Below are 19,195 nucleotides of genomic sequence, written 5' to 3'. Positions count from 1 at the left end.
TGTCACCTGTACTAAAATTCCATGTTATAGAAATTGTAATTTAGTACTGCTTGCTATATTCTGCTATATCAAGCATCTGACTTGGAAACTGCCTTCTTTTGATACATTCCTTCTCAACATCTGCAAGAATTTCATCAAATCTTTCACACCCTTACCTTTGCTAGAAGGTATATGACAAGATCTGCTTATGATGCGTTTGAATTATTTTCTAGAGCATTGGTTCTCAACCCTGTCCTAGGGAACCCCCCAGCCAGTCAGGTTTTCAAGATATCCCTAATAAATATGCATCAGAGAGATTTGCATACCTGTCACTTCCATTATATGCAAATCTCATCATCATCATGATGCTATATCCACCTCTATGTCTACAGTATTGGATTATCTTCTACATTTATCCAATTCAGGCTCAAGACCACTTTTATGTGAGTTCATCTCAGTGGTATCAATGCTTTTCACATCCCAGTTGATGGTAAACCTCTAACTGCTCATCCTCTTGTGTCCAGATTCATGAAAGGACTTTTCAATGTCAAACCACCTCCAGTAGTTTGGGATCTCAATGTTGTTCTCTCTAGACTTATGAAGCTTCCTTTTGAACCAATGTCTTCAGCTCAGAAGTGTTTTTTCTCATTTCCCTTACCTCTGCTCGAAGACTAAGTGAACTTCAAGCACTAGTGGCGGATCCACCGTTCACAGTGTTTCATCATGACAAAGTTGTGCTTTGCACCCATCCGAAGTTCCTTCCAAAAGTAGTCACTGAATTTCATCCCAATCTATCATACTTCCAGTGTTCTTTCCTAAGCCTCATTCTCATCCTGGAGAGACGGCTCTTCATACTCTCGAATGCAAACGAGCCTTGGCTTACTACTTACAGAGAACTCGGCCACATAGAGCATCTCAACTTTTCGTCTCCTTTGATCCTTACAAGTTGGGACTTCCTGTATCCAAGAGTCTATATCTATATGGTTAGTGGCTTGTATCACTTTGTTATGCTCAGGCTAGGCTGCAACTGGGGGTCATGTCACAGCCCACAAAGTCCGAGCTATGGCAGCTTCAGTTGCTTTCTTCTGCTCAACTCTCAACTCCCTATTGTTGAAATCTGTAAAGCTGCTACTTGGTCCTCAGTTCACATCTCACTGTCTGGAATCTTATTCCAGACTGGATGGTCACATCAGACAAGCAGTATTACAAAATTTATTTTCTTAATGGCCAACACTCCCTTCATCCATTCTAATAAGCTAGGGAATCCCACATGTGAATATGCTGCCTGCTTGTCCTGGGATAAAGCACAGTTACTTACCATAACAGGTGTTATCCAGGGACAGCAGGTAGACATTCTCACAACCCATCCACTTCCCCTGGTTGGCTTCTTAGCTTGCTTATAGAACTGAGGCATGAAGGCACTCACACATGCATGGTGCGGGCAGTTTGCAAACTCTCTCAAGTTCTTAAAAGTGGTGATGCACTTTTAAAACCTGTCTGTACTGGGGCTCTATGGATGATATCACCCACATATGAGAATATCTCCCTGCTGTCCCTGGATAACGCCTGTCACGGTAAGTAACTCTGCTTTTACAATAGCTTATTTTACAAGTGCAAAAATACCTGTGGGTAATAGTATACTGAGATTAATGCCTTTGGAGTGTGGTGTGTACCAGGATTAGTATTTATTTAATTTTTAAGTTTAGGCTCCTTAAAGACAAAACCCCATTTATTTTCAATAGAGCAACTGAATACAGTATTGAAGAAATTCAAATGAAGCTCATTTAACAGTGTATGACATTTGAATTAGAACAAAATCAAAGCACACATTTTTAACATTTTGTTGTATGTTGATCCAAATTGGCATGTAAACAAAAATTCACCTCTGATAGCATTTGCTATACAACATTTGTTTTTAGCCTGTACAAATTAAACAAGGAACTTAGTGAAAGCAAACAATGATGAAATAGTTAAATTTTTGCCTCAGAACATGTGTTCTTCAAAGATGGCCTGCATACACCTGTAAACAAAAAGCAATGTGTTAATATTACTTTCTATTACTACTTATAATTTATATAACAAATTTAATAGCAAATTTCTCACAACAGTAGACACTAGATATAATAATTCATGAATTGCATATGGTTTTACAGATATGTTTTTCAATGTTTTGTTGTTAAGAGGCTGCTGCTTACCTGCATAGAATCTGTATAGGTCACATAAGCCATCATACTCTAGTTAGTGTTTCTTAAACTTGTCCTGGAGGACCCCAGCTAATTGAATTTTCAAGGTATCGCTAATGAATATGCATAAGAGAAATTTGCATGTTTACCTACTTTATAGGCATATCTCACTTGTGCATATTCATTAGGGATATCTTGAAAACCCAGCTGGCTGGGGGTCACCCAGGACAGGTTTAAAAACCACTGTCAAGTTTTAAAATTTAAAAGAAAATAAATACATTCTTTTCAGATAGTTAAGGCAATGGACAACTCCCCCCCAAAAGGTGAGTGAGGAGTGTGCACCATTTGACTGTCCAAGGAAGCCGTTATTACTCATTAGTAATTATCCCTTTCACAAAGATCAACATCCTTACAAAATTATACAGATGAGATTGTTACCTAATGGTTGTGTACGAATGAATTGCTAAGGCAGCGATTCACACACTGCACGTGGCTGACCTAAGCCTTCCCTCTGACGTCAATTCTGATGTTGGACAGAAGGTTTCCAGGTCAGATACATGCAGTGTGGAAATCGCTGCCTGTGCCATCCCTGCAAGGAGTGCTACTGAAGGAGCGAGTGGAGCTTGAACAAGAACTGGGTTGGCTTCGGGAGGAGCGGGACGGGTGGGCAGGCAGGAAGGCAAGATCCCTGGAGACTTCTACAGACAGGCATATCCTCCATGGCGGCCAGGCTGCGTACCCCTAAGGGTATGCGTACTGTGTGTTGAGAAACACTGGCCTAGATGAAACTTATACATTGTAAGTTAGACAATGTAAAGGCAGGTATAAGTGCCCAAAAGGTATCCAAAGTAACCAGATAACCACTTCAGGGACAAAGAAGAGACCCTCCCACACTCCCCCCATGTTCACTGAGCCTGTCACCCCCCTCCCCAAAGAATAAAAACATACATACTTACCTCCGGAATATCAGCACCTGGCATAGGAAAGCCTAGTAGAGATTGACAGACATGTCTTAAGTAGTCTGGGGAGTGGGCTAGTGAACCATAAAGAGGAGGACCCAGGCCCATAAGCTACTCTAACCACTACATTCATGGTGGAAAATGTGAGCCCCCCCAAATCCCTACTGTACTGCCATTTAGGTGGCACCTGCAGCCATAAGAGCTATTGGGGTTGTACAGGTGGGTATAGTGGGTTTTAGGGGTGTTTTGGGAGGCTCACCATAACCTCTAAGGGAGTTCTAGTGAAATGTTTATGTGGCACCTTTTTGTGAAGTTCACAGCAATGCCCCTAAGGTGCTCTTTTGCCATGTTTGGGTAGCCAGTCCTTCACAATGCTGGCTACTCCCTTGTCCAAAAGGTCTGGTTCTGGGCATTTGGGACTTAGACAAATATTTGGTTGAGAATATATAAAGATAGATGTAGTGGCTGTCTGGACGATCAAATGTCTGGACGTACAGATACACGATTTAAAAAATAAAAAACAATAAAAAATTGAGGGGATGTACTTTGAGAATGGACATTTTGCTGCTGCAGACTTTGGGTATCTAGCACCCTACGTTTAAATTGGATCACTTCAAGTTTCTTTCTTGATGCAATTTACTAACATTTTAATGACTGATGCTTTTTCCTCCCCGCTCCCCCAAAAAGAAAGCACAATAATTTGAGAAAAGTATTCTATAAAGCAAAATAAAATGTAAACTATCACTGATTATTCATTGTTGATAAAGAAAAAATGATAGATGTGACATGGACACAAAGATGTAAAATTAACTGTTAAACTGGTATTAGTATTTTATTAATAAATGTGAATAAATTACTTAAAATTGTTCTCTATCCTTCTCAAGAAAGGTCAAAACATAAAATGCTGAGCTTCTGTAGAACTGAAGTGTGAACATACTACTGGTTTCCCAAGTATCGGTTCTTACAGTGAATAGAAAATCTTGCAAAATAATAAGCATTTTATATTACCGTATGCTATTTATTCTTGTTTTGGAAAAAAGTAGTAAGGAAAAAGGAAGGAAGATCACAAATTAGGTCAGAAGGGATACAAGAAAAATAATCTGCATACTTACTTCAGTCATCCAATTCTGCTAACCCCTTTTCTACCAATGGCAAGTGAACAAGATATCTTTCATCTTCATATAAAAATATTGTGGGCTCAGGTGAACGAGTCTAAAAATTAATCAATTTTCTTTAAATAAACAATTTTCAAAAGCTGATAACCAAACCAAGCCAATAAGTTACTCAGAAAACATTTATCCTCTTTAGCACTATACGTTTGAACATTTTTTGTTGTATTTGTTTTCGTATGCATACTTACCATCTGTAAAGTGTGTATGTTAAAACCAACTAGGAATGTGTACTCATTTTGAAAAGTACCTAGGAAATGTTAACAGTTCTCATATTTCATGTCATTGGTAAACAAAAATGAGCATAAAAAGAAAATCTCAAGTGCACACTTTGAATGACATTGTTCTTGTGACAAAAAATAATTACAACCCTCCCTTTCCCTGAAAAAACACAAACATTCTTGGAAGCAACATGACAAAATTTTGGACTGCCCACTTCTAAACACTACATTGTGTGATTTTGGTGTGTGGTATCTATGAGAGTTTGGAGAAATTTGCTATCAGATTGAGGCATTAAGCTGATCACTTCTTTGCATAGTAAACTGATGGTGAAAAACATTTCCCCAAAACAGATAGTTTAATGTAGTGCCTATGTTGGGTTTAATCAAACACAATATCCAGTATTCTATACTGTTTGAAATCTTTAATATCCAGAGAAAAACAAAGAGATACAGCATTATCCAATATTCAACTGGCAGCAGACAGTGCAGTGTTTTGCTTTGGGTTGTTGTTTTTTTTTAGGCCAACCATTGCTAGCTAAATTAGACTTGGATATTTAACTTGAGCAATTGTCCAGGAGCTGGTACTGAATATTCAGGTATGACTGGACATGTGCAATTCACCTGCACTTGTATGGATCCCGACTGTTATTTAGCTGAAACCATCATAAAGAGATTTGTCAGGTCTCCAAAGTTCCCCTCCTGGATACCTCAAATTCATTCTCCAATTACTCCCTCTTCTCCAACCTGGTTCTGATTACCACATGATACGATCCTCCCCTATGAATACTTCTTGCCAGCACCTGCAGCTGACATTACCAACACAGCTAATTAGTCCACATTGATTGAATCAGAGAATGGGATTGTTCCCTAGAAAGTAACACTCAGCTATGGCGTTGAGTGGCTCGATACTCCCTGACATCCATAATATCTTCATCTTCTACACACTATCACTGCTTTTTGACAGCGACTTCTTCATCAGCAAGTCTTGTTTTCCTATCCAACTCTCACATTTTCAACAACTTATAACTTCCTTAGTAGGTTAGGAGGAAAAGGAGGCACGAAGCTGCCACCTTCTCTCCTCAACCCGCCAGACCATGTGTCTCGCCCTTGCTGTCTGAAGTCCCTCCCACCTCTCTCCCAGTCCTGACCGTCAGCCCCATAAGGATCCCAGCAACTTCAAATTCCAACCATCCGGCAGGGTAAAGAGGAAAGGAACTGCCATCTTCCTTCCTTGCCCCCACTGGACTACATGCTCTGCACACTGAAAGCTGTAAAAAAAAAAAAAATTTTGCAAGACTGAAAAAATAAAGAAATAAACAGAGATCAGAAACACTCCTTCCAGCTCGCGTACAGAAGGAAAACCTGATGGGGCAGCCCAAACTCTCTAGTGGAGGAAGGATTTGACATTGGATAACCTGGACATACAGATAATTCAACTGGACACTACAGACCTATATTCTCACTTGTGTATGCTGGACACTACAGACCTATATTTTCCCATAGCCAGGCCCAGCCTGTACCTTGCTGTCTGTAAACATCTGCAGCCTTTGCAATGCTAACAATGATGTTCTTGTTTCCATTCCCTGCTGGGAAGATATACCTCCAAGGTTCTGCTGAACTGTTATCAGTGCTGTATGACTTCATATGCCAGGCACCCTGGAAAGCCATAAAACCTTTATAATGAGCAAGGAGCCCTGCTCATGTGGGTGTAACGAGATGAAAGAGCTTGGTACCAAAACATTTGCTCCCTGTCTCTGAACCAAGCTATGGGAACCAAGCAGCTGGATTGTTGAGAGGTCACCTTTGCCAACTTTCATCATACAAGGACACCAGAAGCCTGCAATTGTGGATCCGAGTCTGAAACTGGACCACATGTAGAGGCTAAAGGCTCCAAGGTGGCAGTGGAGATGTGCTTCAACTTGGAGGTCTTGGAGAGCTTGAGAACCATCTCCAGAACCTTTTGCTTAGTTATCTGACCTGAGTAGAGCTCAGGGGACGATAAAACAGGTGTACTCGAGGTCAAAGATGCTCCAAACGAGGAAGAGGTTTGATGAGACTCGAGGTCGGAGTCGTGGAAACAGGAGGACCCTCAGTGGACGATGGGACCGAAGCAACACTCGAAGTCGAGGGTGTGACTGAAGAGTCCATCCTGAAGAGTTTCTCCACCAAAATTCGACAACGTTTAAGGGCTCGAGGTTGAAGAATAGCACAGCTCTCATACGACTTCGTACAATGGTCAGATCCGAGGCACTTGAGGCATCAGTGATGTGGGTCCATGAGAGAAATTGCACGCTGGCACTGGCTACACTTCTTGAAGCCCATTGTTGGCCGGGACATAGGAGGGAAAATAGCTGATACGAAATCGAAGTCCACAGGCTGTGGCCGAGCAGCCTGTCCCGCCAGTTGGATGAAGAAAAAAAGTTTCTCTTTTTTAAAAAAAATAGAAAATAAAGAAAATAACACAGCGATTCGCGACTAAAAAGAACACAAACCACGGTGAAAGAAGGCATGAAGCGAACTAAGTTCAGCGTAGAGCGTCAAAGACGGACTTCTCGGCTCCGCGGAAAACTGAGAACTGAAGAGACTCGACTTGTGCTGGGCGAGAAGGCACTTGCGCATGTGCAGTGCGGCTGACTCGAAACTTCTGAAGTTTCTACAAGCAAGTATGCTTGCGAGGCTGTCCGTATCGGGGCTCCGTGGATGTCACCCATATGTGCCTGCTTGTCCTGGGATAAGTTTTATTACTTTTCTACATCATACAGTCAAGGTGGATAATTATACAAGAAAAGGGGTGTGTGGAGACTAGGAGACTTCAGGATGATTCAAAGAAAATAAAAATAATTTAGTTCCTTTGATGTGCTCATCAATAACAATATTAGACTATAAAAAAATGAATAGCTGAGAGGAGACAGAAGCTTCTCACAGTCTCCTAAGATTTTTATCATATGACCCCACTTCTCACTTTTATAAGACTCAAACTATGCTAAGAATTTTACTACTGTGTATAAGAAACATACCAGTGTGGAAGCATGAAGCTGTTTCCCTTGAACCAAGTCCATCATTTCCCACATAGCTTCCAAGCTCCATTCAGGGCTGTAAGGAAGTCTCTCATTTTCTCCATCATCAAGATGTGGTTTAAAGCCAGCTAGTTTAACCCTTATTACACGAGCAGGATACTGCACAAGATTGGCAGGTATCTGGAATAATCTAATATATAATAAATGCATTACGTTTAACATATAGGAACATGGTACTACAATTATAGATGTAAAATTCTTTGACATTCTCTAGTGAAATGATATTGCACTTAAATTTTTCCCAGCAAAGTGTTTGCCCCAAAGTTCAAAAATGCATTATTATACATGTACACTATACCAAGAAGCTACAACAAATTCTGCTTCATATTTTGTTCAAGAGAAACCATAAATTTGTGCTTAATTTATATACATTTCTGATAAATTGTAAAATTATGCTGTTAAAACAGATCCCTTCTCCAACTGGGGTTATTTTATTAGGCATTATTTTTGAAGCAACTAAGGAAGGGAGGAAAAGGATAGGAGGATGCAATCCATTTATAATCAGGTTACTCTGTTCATAATGGAAAAATTATTTCTTACTTGCGTATTTTCTTTCCTTGAATCTCACCAGACCAGTCCAAAACCTATGGTTTGTGTCAGTTGACCAGCAGACAGACAGAACATGTGAGCTCTGCTCTATAAAGATACCCTGCAGCACTGATCTCTGTTATTTTAACAACAAAGCAATGTTGACTACCCTCAGAACTCCTCTCTAGAAAGTCTTCTTCATTCTTAGATAACCATGTTTTTTTTAAAAGCATAAACAGCAAGAAAAAAACCAAAATGGAAACAGAGCAGTAAAGAAAAAAAGCAAATATGGAAACAGAGCAATGAAAAAAAGAGGGAATTAGACAGGTTTGGTAGGACTCTGTTAAAGGGAATAAATTAATATCTAGGAGCTGGAGAATGGACTACAGGTTTTCTTAGGGTTCTACCCTTTCACCAGTTCTTTTTAATTTAGTGATGGCCACATTTGGGGAGCGAGGAGTGCCTGCATAAGAAAGAAATTGGTTATTTTACTTATGTAGATATTATAATCCTGATTCTGTTTGAAAAGTTTGCATTTGCAGGCCCTCAAATTCAGGAAAGCTTTAACTTAATGCAGAAGTGAGAATGAGGAGAAGGAAATTGAATACTGCAAAAACTAAACTTATGTGGTTTGGGCCTATAACTGTTTCTACGATCTTCTGTGATTACTGTTCAAGGGGAAGATTTCATACTTCAGGATTCATTATGGATCCTAGGTGTTACCCTGTACATATGATTATCAATGAGAAGACAAATAAATTACTTCAGGTGGCATTTTGTAGATTGAAAAAAAAAAAATGAAATGAATTAGGCATTATTCTTCTATTCTCCACCTGATAATTCTATTATTTATTTATATACCACTTAGTGCAGGCTATAAAATTATCATCCCTTGACTATTGTAATTTCTGCATGTTGTAACTGGATTGCCTCAAACTATTACAGAACATAGTGGCCAGATTTATATTTGGTTCTAAGAGATATGTTAGATCTAGTCCACTCTTAATTAGGCTTTATTGGCTACCAATATGGAATTGGTGTAAGTTCAATTTGGGTACAATGGTTTTCCAAATAATTCATGGGATGGCTGCTTCATATCTACTTGCCTTAGAACTGATGAAGATCAATCGCTTCTTCAAAGAAATACTGCTTCAGTTTCCTTCAATTTACAAGGTTCATTTTTAAAACTATCTGATGGCGTATTTTTCATATCAGGCAATAAAATTCTGGAATACTCTTCCAGTGGTGCTCAGGACTGAGCCATCTTATATTAAGTTCCATAAAAGGGGTGTAGCCATGAGCAGGCCTGGCCCTTCCACCCAGTAACTACAAGCTGCTGGCAGCTGACCTGAAAACCTTCCCTCTTGACGCATTTGTATTTTGAGTCAAAGGAAAGGCTTCTGGGTCAGCTGCTGGCAGTATGTAGAAACCATAACTGGTGGCCTAAAGAAATGGTACACAGGCAGCCTGGAGAAATGGTACACGGGCTGGGAGGTGGGAAGGGAGGGAGAAATTTCTGCATGAGCTGGGGGTGGGAAGGGAGGGAGGGAGAGAGAGATGTCTGCCCACTCTGGGCCTGCCCAAAATTGGCCGTCTGTTCAGGATATTTGGTCATTATCTTTTTATTGTAATCAGTACCAATGCCTTTGGGAACGGAAAATAAATTTTTTATATTTTATTGTATGGAAAGAAACTGAACAGGTAAGAAATAATTTTTCCTTTCTTATCATATCCACCAGACAAGAACCTGTGGGATGTAGCTAAGAAATATTCAAGATCGGCAGGATTTTGCAACCCCTGCTTGAAATATCTTAGCTTCAGAGGAAATGGTATACAGCTACATCAACCCTCAGAAAAAGTATGTAGAGAGAACCAAGTGACTGTTTTGCAAATTTCTTTTGGAAACCCCTCATGGAGCATCACTCAAGAGTGGGCAATACTTCTTGTAGAGTTTCTTAAACCTTGGGGAGCAAACTCTTTTACAAGGATATAAGCAGAAGAAATTATTTCTTTGAGCTATCTGAAAATGGTGGCCTCAGAAGCCTCACAAAACTTATTTCTGAAAAACATTTGAAACCTTTAAGAGGCACATCAGGACCCAGCATTCTTTTAATAAGACATAAAATGCCAAAGTCAAAGATACATTCCTTGATTTTAAAGAAAATTGAGAAACTGACTCAAGTAAAATGGCAAGACCACTTTAGGAAGGAAAGATATAACTGTCCAAATCATAACTCCTGCTTCTCAGAAAGGATCTTTACACAAGACCTGTAACTCAAACTCATGAGTGGTCGCGTTGTGGGTAACCAATTCAAACTTAGAGGGATCGGAGTCCTGATGAAATCCAGTATAGGGTGAAACATGTTGGTGATAGATCCCTTTGAATGCACCACCTCAGCTAAGTATTAGCTTTATAAAAAGATTGTTGGCAAAATAGTCAGAGCAAAGTTCTATCTTCACAATAGATTATAAGTGACCCGGTGAGGATCTAATGTGTAAATCCAACCACTATTGAAACTACAATGGAGTGGATGGTGGCATTTCTGAGGGTCTGAAGACTAATTTATTTGAGTGGATTGACTGGTGTTGGTTAACAGTATACCATCCCCACACTAGCTCAGCATAGAGCAGATCGCCAATGATGTATGGATGTCAATGGCTCTGGGGGGGGGGGGGTGAGCACAGTCGTCAGTGACTCTGTACATGGAGGTCAGTGACTCCGGTGGGGGAGCAGCTGTTCTCGGAGAGAGTGGGAATCGCCATGCCTTGGGCATGCGCAGATGCTCAGGGCCCCGCACACGATCAGCATAAGGAGGCCTCGATAATTTCTTCAGTATTGAAAGGTAAAGCTGTTGTTTATTAGGTGATTAATGTCTAAGAGGTTTATTGCAGATAAATTATTTTCCCTGTGTGGTCTCATTGAACCTGCTAACTACTGGAGGGTGTTCATTCTTGTACTCTGAAGTTGATGTACCGGTAAGGGTTTCAGGGCAATGGGTGGGTGGGTTGTCATTCTTGTATTTCAGGGCAGTGTGTGTGTGTGTGTGTGTGGGGAGGGGGGGGGGGTGAAAGATCATTCTTGTACTCATTCTGAAGTTTTATTGGTTCTTCTGTAAAGCCTTGTCACATCCAAGAAGCATTTCAGACAATTGAAGCAGGAATCACTCAGATCCTGTATTACGGTATTCTATTATTAATAATGGGCATAGCAAGGAGGTCTAGTCTTTGTAGACTGGCTCATCAGGATCACCCAAGATTCTAATCTCAGTTTATATTCGAGTCAACCATTTTTCCTTTTTTGGGGGGAAAATTGAGGTCTCGACTTATATTCGGATTGACTTATATTAGAGTATATACGGTAGGTCTCATACATCACTTCCTTTGTAACACCTTGCAAGCTGCTCTGAGCTCCAGATGGTTTATCCACTAATAATAACAATAATTTTATTTTTATATACCACTATACCAGAGGTTCGAAGCAGTTCACAACAGGGAAGTTAATACATACAATGTAGATAAAATAACAAAGGTAAAAACAAGCAGCTAAAATTGAAATACATCAATTAGAGATATAGGTAATTTAAAAATGAAACGCATTAAGATATCAGCCTATTGAACAGGTGTGTCTAAGTTTTCTAAAATCAAAATAAGAAGCAGCCTAGATCTAACACAGTGTTTTCAAGCCACGTATTCAGTTTAGCAGCCTGGAATGGGAAAGTTCTCTCAAAGAACTTCTTATAATGAGAAGATTTTAAAGAGGGATAATTAAATAGGTTAATCCTACGTGTACTCTTGTTGGAGCGACTCAAGGAAAAGTGAGGAGTGAGATAAGTCTGGTAACATCCCGAAGACTGCTATATAAAAGATGCAAGAGAACTTAAACAGGACTCGACTCTACCGGCAAGTTTTTGATAAAAAGGAGTAATGTGCTCCCATTTTTTTAATCCAAAATGTCTCAATTTTTTGAGTATTTTCTTATAAGCCCCTAAATATACAATGTTACAATAATCCAAAATACTCAGAATAGAAGATTGGATCAGCAGACAAAAAGAAGCTTCAACAAAAAATTATGTTGCTTCCATTAAGAACAATGTTCCCTGAGCTATCTGTTCCTGGCAAAGTACTCACCAACTAAAAAGGCTGGCCTCTGTAATTATAAAAAGTCAATCTGAAAGTTCCAGAGATATACCTTTGAGAAGATTTTGAAGTTAGAGCCATCAAGATACACTCCTCCTTGCCTCCCCACATCCAAGGTGTCAACACTTATAGTTGTATGATTAGACTGACCAACAATTAAGACAACATTTTTGCAGGACTACCTTTATTGTAGCTGCCATCAACACCAATACGTGAATGTGATCCAGGTACCATAAAAGCGACTCTTCTGTTTCAATTTCCCTGCTCCTGAAAGGCTGAAACCAAACGTTGGTTAATTTGTTTATTATCATTAGAATTATTTAATCATTGCTCATACTAAATGAGACTAGTATCTCAAGAAACGATAAAGTAAAATAGAATTAGTGAGTAATGGAGCAAATTAGTTACTCACTGGCAGCACTCTAATGCAGTTACCTTAAACTGCCAGCTTCTACATGTTGTTATAGAAACAGAGGCAGAAAAAGGCCAAATGGCTCATCTAGTCTACCTATCTGCAATTACAATTATCTCTTCCCCTTTCTCCGCGTGCCTATCCCATGCCTTCTTAAATTCAGACACAGACACAGTCTCTGTCTCCAACACTTCCTCTGGGAGACTGTTCCATACACCTACCACCCTTTCTGCAAAAAATTATTTCCTTAGGTTACTCCTAAGCCTATCACCTCTTAAGTTCATCCTATGCCCTCTCATTCTAGAGCTTCCTTTCAAATGAAAGACTTGACTCATGCACATTTACACCACGTAGGTAAGGTATTTAAACATCTCTATCATATCTCTCCTCTACCACCTTTCCTCTAAAGTCTGTCCCTATACGCCTTAAGATGAAACCCACGCACCATTTTAGTAGTCTTCCTCTGGACCAACTCCATCCTTTTTATATCTTTTTGAAGGTGTGATTTCCAGAATTATACCCAATATTCTAAATGAAGTCTCACCAGTGTCTTATACAGGGGCATCAATACTTCTTTTTTCCTACTGGCCATACCTCTTGCTATGCACTCAGCATCCTTCTAGCTTTCACCGTCACCTTTTCAACCTGTTTGGCCACCTTAAGATCATCACATACAATCACACCCAAGTCCAGCTCTTCTGTCGTGCACATAAGTTCCTTCATCCCCCTAAACTGTACCGTTCCCTTGGATTTTTGCAGTCTAAATGCATGACCTTGCATTTCTTAGCATTAAATTTTAGCTGCCAAATTTCAGACCATTCTTCAAGCTTTGCTAGGTCTTTCTTCATTTATTCACACCATCTGAGATGTCTACTATTTTGCAGATTTTGATATCATCCGCAAAGAGGCAAATAGTGCATTTCCACTTGAACGCAGAGGTATTTTCTGTGAGCAGATAGGATGGAAATATGAGTGTATGCCTCTGAGGTCTAGAAAGCAGATCCAGTCATAAGAACATAAGAACATAAGCAATGCCTCTGCTGGGTCAGACCTGAGGTCCATCATGCCCAGCAGTCCGCTCACGCGGCGGCCCAACAGGTCCAGGACCTGTGCAGTAATCATCTATTTATACCCCTCTATCCCCTTTTCCAGCAGGAAATTGTCCAATCCTTTCTTAAACCCCTGTACTGTACTCTGCCCTATTACTCCCTCTGGAAGCGCATTCCAGGTGTCCACCACTCGTTGGGTAAAGAAGAACTTCCTAGCATTCGTTTTAAATCTGTCCCCTTTCAACTTTTCCAAGTGTCCTCTTGTTCTTTTATTTTTCGAAAGTTTGAAGAATCTGTCCTTCTCTACTCTCTCTATGCCCTTCATGATCTTATAAGTCTCTATCATATCCCCTCTAAGTCTCCTCTTCTCCAGGGAAAAGAGACCCAGTTTCTCCAATCTCTCAGCGTATGAAAGGTTTTCCATCCCTTTTATCAAGCGTGTCGCTCTCCTCTGAACCCTCTCGAGTAACGCCATATCCTTCCTAAGGTACGGAGACCAATATTGGACGCAGTATTCCAGATGCGGGCGCACCATCGCCCGATACAATGGCAGGATAACTTCTTTTGTCCTTGTTGTAATACCCTTCTTGATTATGCCTAGCATTCTATTTGCTTTCTTAGCGGCTGTTGCGCACTGTGCCGTCGGCTTCATTGTCATGTCCACCATTACCCCCAAGTCCCTTTCTTGGTTGCTCTCATTCAATAATATCCCTCCCATCGTATAGTTGTACCTCGGGTTTCTGTTTCCAACATGCAATACTTTACATTTCTCAACGTTGAACTTCATCTGCCATCTCGCCGCCCATTCCCCCAATTTGTTCAAGTCCCTTTGCAATTCTTCGCATTCCTCTTTAGTCCCAGCTCCACTAAATAGTTTTGTATCGTCCGCAAATTTTATTATCTCACACTTCGTGCCTGTTTCTAGATCATTTATGAATATATTAAATAGCAGCGGCCCGAGCACTGAGCCCTGCGGAACACCACTCGTGACCCCCATCCAGTCCGAGTAGTGGCCCTTCACCCCTACCCTCTGTTTCCTACCCGCCAACCAGTTTCTGATCCATAGTGCTAACAAGGTTCCTAATGAGACCATGCGAAACTTCTTTCACCAAGTATTTGTTGAGAGCTCGGAGGTCCAGTATTAGACAAAGAACTCTGGGTTTTTTTGGTATAAGGAAATACATACTTTAGAGTAGAACCTCTCCTGCAGGGGAACTTTTTCTATGGCATTGAGCTGGATGAGGGCTGAGAGCTCCTGGTGAAAGAGGGCCTTCTGCAGGATGTTGAAATGAGACTCTTTTGGAGGATGGCTCAGAAGTTTCTTCTGTAAACGAAGGGCATATCCCTGATCACTTGAAGGACCCAATAATCCAATGTTAAGGACCAGCGTTGATGGTAATGGATGAGCTGATCTTCTATGGGAAGAGTTTGGGCAAAGCTTAATAAATACTGACTATGCTCTCTAAAAGCAAGTCAAAAAGACTGCTGTTGCCTGTACTGAGGTACCGCAGAGGTCTTCTGCTGCCTCTGTTGCTAAGGCCACCTTTGAGTCATCGACTGAGTAGGTGCAGAAGGTTGGCGATATCATTGCCTTGTATAATAAGTACTGTAGATCTTCTGGAGGTGTTGGGATATCTCCATGGTTGCAGAGACTGGCGAGATTATGAGGACAAGGTAGTCATGCAGTCAGTTTGCTTCTTGATTTTCTGTGTGGTTCCTCTATACAGTCTCTAAATAAATCATCCCCTAAACAGAGTACATTGGAGAGATGGTCTTAAACATTAGCGTCAAGATTCTCAGCCAGGCTTGTCTTTCCATGGCTATAGAAACTGCAGAGATGCAAGAAGTAATATCAAGTAAATGTAGACCATACCATATACTTCCAGGTCTCCAGGAGATCTTACATGAGATGTTAAAGAGAGAGATGCTCTGATGGAATATACTGGTCATAAAGAGACATTTCTTTGTATGAGAGACTTTAGATAGAATGTTATTTCAAAATTATAGTTCCGGATTCCGATTGCTAGCATACAGCCCTGAAACACTCTCCGGCCAAACTTATGTAGCGTTCTGCCTTTTCTTCCAGGAGGAGTACTGGCATAAGTCCAGGTACAATGAGCCTTTTTAAAGGCTGACTCCTTGACCAGAGACGGATGTTATAACTATGATATGTGAAAGCCAGGACAAGACAATCTGGTAAAGTGTCCAAATCGCTTCTTTGCAGATATCTTGAATTGGGACTGATCTCAAGTTTGCAATTGATGCAGTTGTTGCTCGTACTTGATGTGTTCCAATCTGGCCAGGAGGAGACAGGGAAGCTCTAGTATAGCAAAAGGAGATGCAATGAGCAATCCACGAAGAAATAGACCGTTTAGATACTGAGTGTCCCTGAGTAGTCAAATTGAAAGAGACAAAACGTAGGTAGGAAGGAAGGAGGGGGACGTGCGCGTTCCCTCCCTTAACTGCGGAGACAAGGCCATTTACCGCTCCACGCTACAGCTATAGCGTTGGATGAGAGTGAGGGGGGTTATCAGGATCAGCTCTACAGCTTCTGAAATGGAAAGTGGAAGGGAGATTGGTGGCTGCCGCACTGCTTCAGGAGCTGGAGGGAGAGAGGGAGATTGGTGGCTGCAGCGGTGCTTTGGGAACTGGAGGGAGAGAGGGAGATTGGTGGCTACTGCGATGCTTTGGGAGCAGGAGAGAGAGTGGGAGAATGGTGGCTGCCGTGATGCTTCGAGAGCTGGAGGGAGGAAGGGAGATTTGGTGGCTGCCACGATGCTTCTGGAACTGAAGGGAGGGAGATTGGTGGCTGCCGTGATGCTTCGGGAGCTGAAGGGAGGGAGATTGGTGGCTGCCGCAATGCTTCAGAAGCTGGACAGAGGGAGATTTCTGGCTGCTGCTGATGCCTCTGGGGCAGGAGGGAGGTTATTGAGTCAGGAGCAGCACTTTGGATGTTGTCTTAGGAGTACGGGAGACAATTTGTTTTTGCCAACAATTTTTTTGTCGGTTGGATGAGTGTGCTGGTTATTTGAAACCTGTTAAATGAGATTCTACTGAATATTGTATAAAATATTTCATTGTTTGTATGAAATCAGTTGAATTTATAAATGAAGATTTCACAAAAATTGATTCTTTTGTGGTTTAGGATACATTTAGAAAAGAGCCTGTATGAAAATGATTGTGACTAATTATAAATACAAGTATACAGAATGTTATTAATTTAAAAAAAAACAAAAAAACTAACCCCAAAGCATCATGGTGTACAGTTTAAATAGAGAAAATGCATTTCCCAATGCTGATGTCTAAACAGAATCCAATTAGGTGTGTTAAATGCATATCAGTGCAGATCATCATCATACCTGCTCAATGGTACTGTTTCTGTTGATCCAAAGTCAATATGCTGAACCAAGATACAAACAGGATCAAAATTTTTAATCGACATAAGTTTTGCTCTATACAATATATCATCATTATATGTTGCAAGGCAGGGCATGTCTGTAATAAAAAATATATGTTATAATACAATTAAGGCAATAGCTAAGAATACTGAAACAAATGCATATTTTACAATACTTATTATGTATCTCTGTATATTGCTCTACTAATTTAGAAGTCAATATTTTCAAAATCCTTGTGGACTTGGAAAACTGCAGCAGATGCTTAAACTTTAATGAACTGGAATTGCTACAAATGGGAGTTAAGTTGGTAGACATTCTATATTACCCCTTCCCCCATAAAAAACATGGTATAGCTTAAATGTTAACAGCATACAGCCACTACAGCAGGTGCTTCATTAAAAGCTAACTTTTTATGATTGGTCAGCCCCAATACCTCTAAATTTACTCCTGCCTTAGACAGGTATAAGCTTTTGTTCCTGTGCTACTACAGCCTGACAATTAAGTATAAAGGAAACTGGCTGCTGCAAGTAATCGTGGCAACCTTGCGAGTTCCTGCAGTCTCACAGCAGCCATTTCAGATAGCGTCTCTGCACAGGGCAGGAGCGTAGGAAGATCGCTCTTGCTCCAGTTTACTGTTGGACCACCAGGGATTTAAAGGTAGATTACTTAAAAGCCTGGGAAGTGGAAGGGAGGTGGAATGTGTCAGAATTGACCAAGATAGGAGGCAGGAGGGATCCCTTTGTCCTGGCTCACCACTGGATCACCAGGGCTTATGCCAGGCATAGGGAAGGCTTGCAAAAGGTCCGGGAGGGGGACAGCTGATTTGAATAGCAACAGTGACCCCCATTTTGGGGTAATTTTTTAGCCCAATAATATGTTTATATTTGAGTCTATCTATCTATTCAGCAGCAATGAATACATATTGTTAGTGATTATTGTATCTACACTATACTCATTAACGCTGGTTTTTACAAAGCAAGGTAGAGGTTTCTACCACAGACCGGCAAGATAAAATTCCTATTCTCATAGAATGCCTTTGAGCGTCAGAGCTTTTACCTCACCGGTCTGTGGTAGAAACCTCTACCACAGCTTTGTAAAAGAAGCCTAAGCCTGCTGATTTTTATTTAAATATAAATTTTCATTTTTCTTTAACCAAATTTATGAAATGCTACCAAAAATAATACATTTTAAGCAGGCAACAGCAAAAGTTTCAAGTTTTATTTTAGTTTGATGAGTCGCTTATTTAGTTTTAATAAGCAAGATACAACATTAATAAAAAATATAAGCATATATTTCCACATACCATTTAAAATTTAAAATAATGGGTTAGACAAATAGACTTACAGACCAATCAATACACAAGGTAAAAAGGAACAGAATTACAATTCAATGCTTTAAAGTACATAGGAGAACCATAAATGGAAAGAACATTAGGGAGGGAAGAGTGGAAACCAAGACGAAAACTAATATGAAATTTGAGCATAATTTAAAGATTAAAAGCATCTTTAAAAAGGAAACTCTTTAAGTTACTTTTAAAACGACTCAAATCATTTTCCTCTCTAACATGCTGTGAGGCAAGGTGTTCCAAAATTGCGGAGCCATCACTGAAAACATATTATGTCGTCAAGTTCCAATAACTTTCAAAGAGGGGACCACTTTTGATTAGTGGACCGGAGAGAACGCGAAGTGCTATAAGGGATAAGTAATTTATTAATGAATTGAGGTTCATTAGTAGAAAGGGTTTTAAATACTAAGAGTAACATTTTAAAAGTGATACGATGGTTAATTGGGAGTCAGTGAGATTTAATCAGAAAAGGAGTGAAATGATCATATTTTTTACTGTTATGAGTTTAACGGCAGTATTCTGAATTATCTGAAAGCGCTTCTTTTCTTTTTGCGAGATATTTATTAATAAAAAGTTATAGTAATCGAGTTTTGCAATAATTGAAGAGTGAATTAATATATTTAGTGATTTTGGCTACAGAAACCTAGGGCTCCTTTTACGATGCTGCGTTAGCGGCTTTATTGCATGCAACTTTTTAGCGTGCGCTAACCCCCACGCTAGCTGAAAAACTACCACCTG

At 40.2% G+C, this 19,195-nt stretch overlaps 1 protein-coding gene across 6 annotated transcripts in view; it reads right to left on the bottom strand.

Annotated features, from left to right (window-relative positions):
• Positions 1-1,693: 1,693 nt before the first annotated feature.
• RNF17 (ring finger protein 17) overlaps positions 1,694-19,195 on the bottom strand; it is a 510,797-nt gene continuing 493,295 nt past the window's right edge. For all 6 annotated transcript variants that reach the window (XM_033948471.1, XM_033948470.1, XM_033948472.1 and 3 more), the window contains 4 exons: positions 17,074-17,209; positions 7,529-7,718; positions 4,234-4,333; positions 1,694-1,999 (listed from right to left, as the gene is read on the bottom strand). In XM_033948471.1, coding sequence (XP_033804362.1) covers positions 4,235-4,333; positions 7,529-7,718; positions 17,074-17,209 — 425 coding nt within the window. In that variant the 3' untranslated portion in view covers positions 1,694-1,999; position 4,234. The remainder of the gene's footprint in view (positions 2,000-4,233; positions 4,334-7,528; positions 7,719-17,073; positions 17,210-19,195) is intronic.

The sequence above is a fragment of the Geotrypetes seraphini genome, chromosome 6 (assembly GCF_902459505.1).
Source record: "Geotrypetes seraphini chromosome 6, aGeoSer1.1, whole genome shotgun sequence".
NCBI classification, from domain to species: Eukaryota; Metazoa; Chordata; class Amphibia; order Gymnophiona; family Dermophiidae; genus Geotrypetes; species Geotrypetes seraphini.
This window is presented reverse-complemented; position numbering and strand designations above follow the sequence as displayed.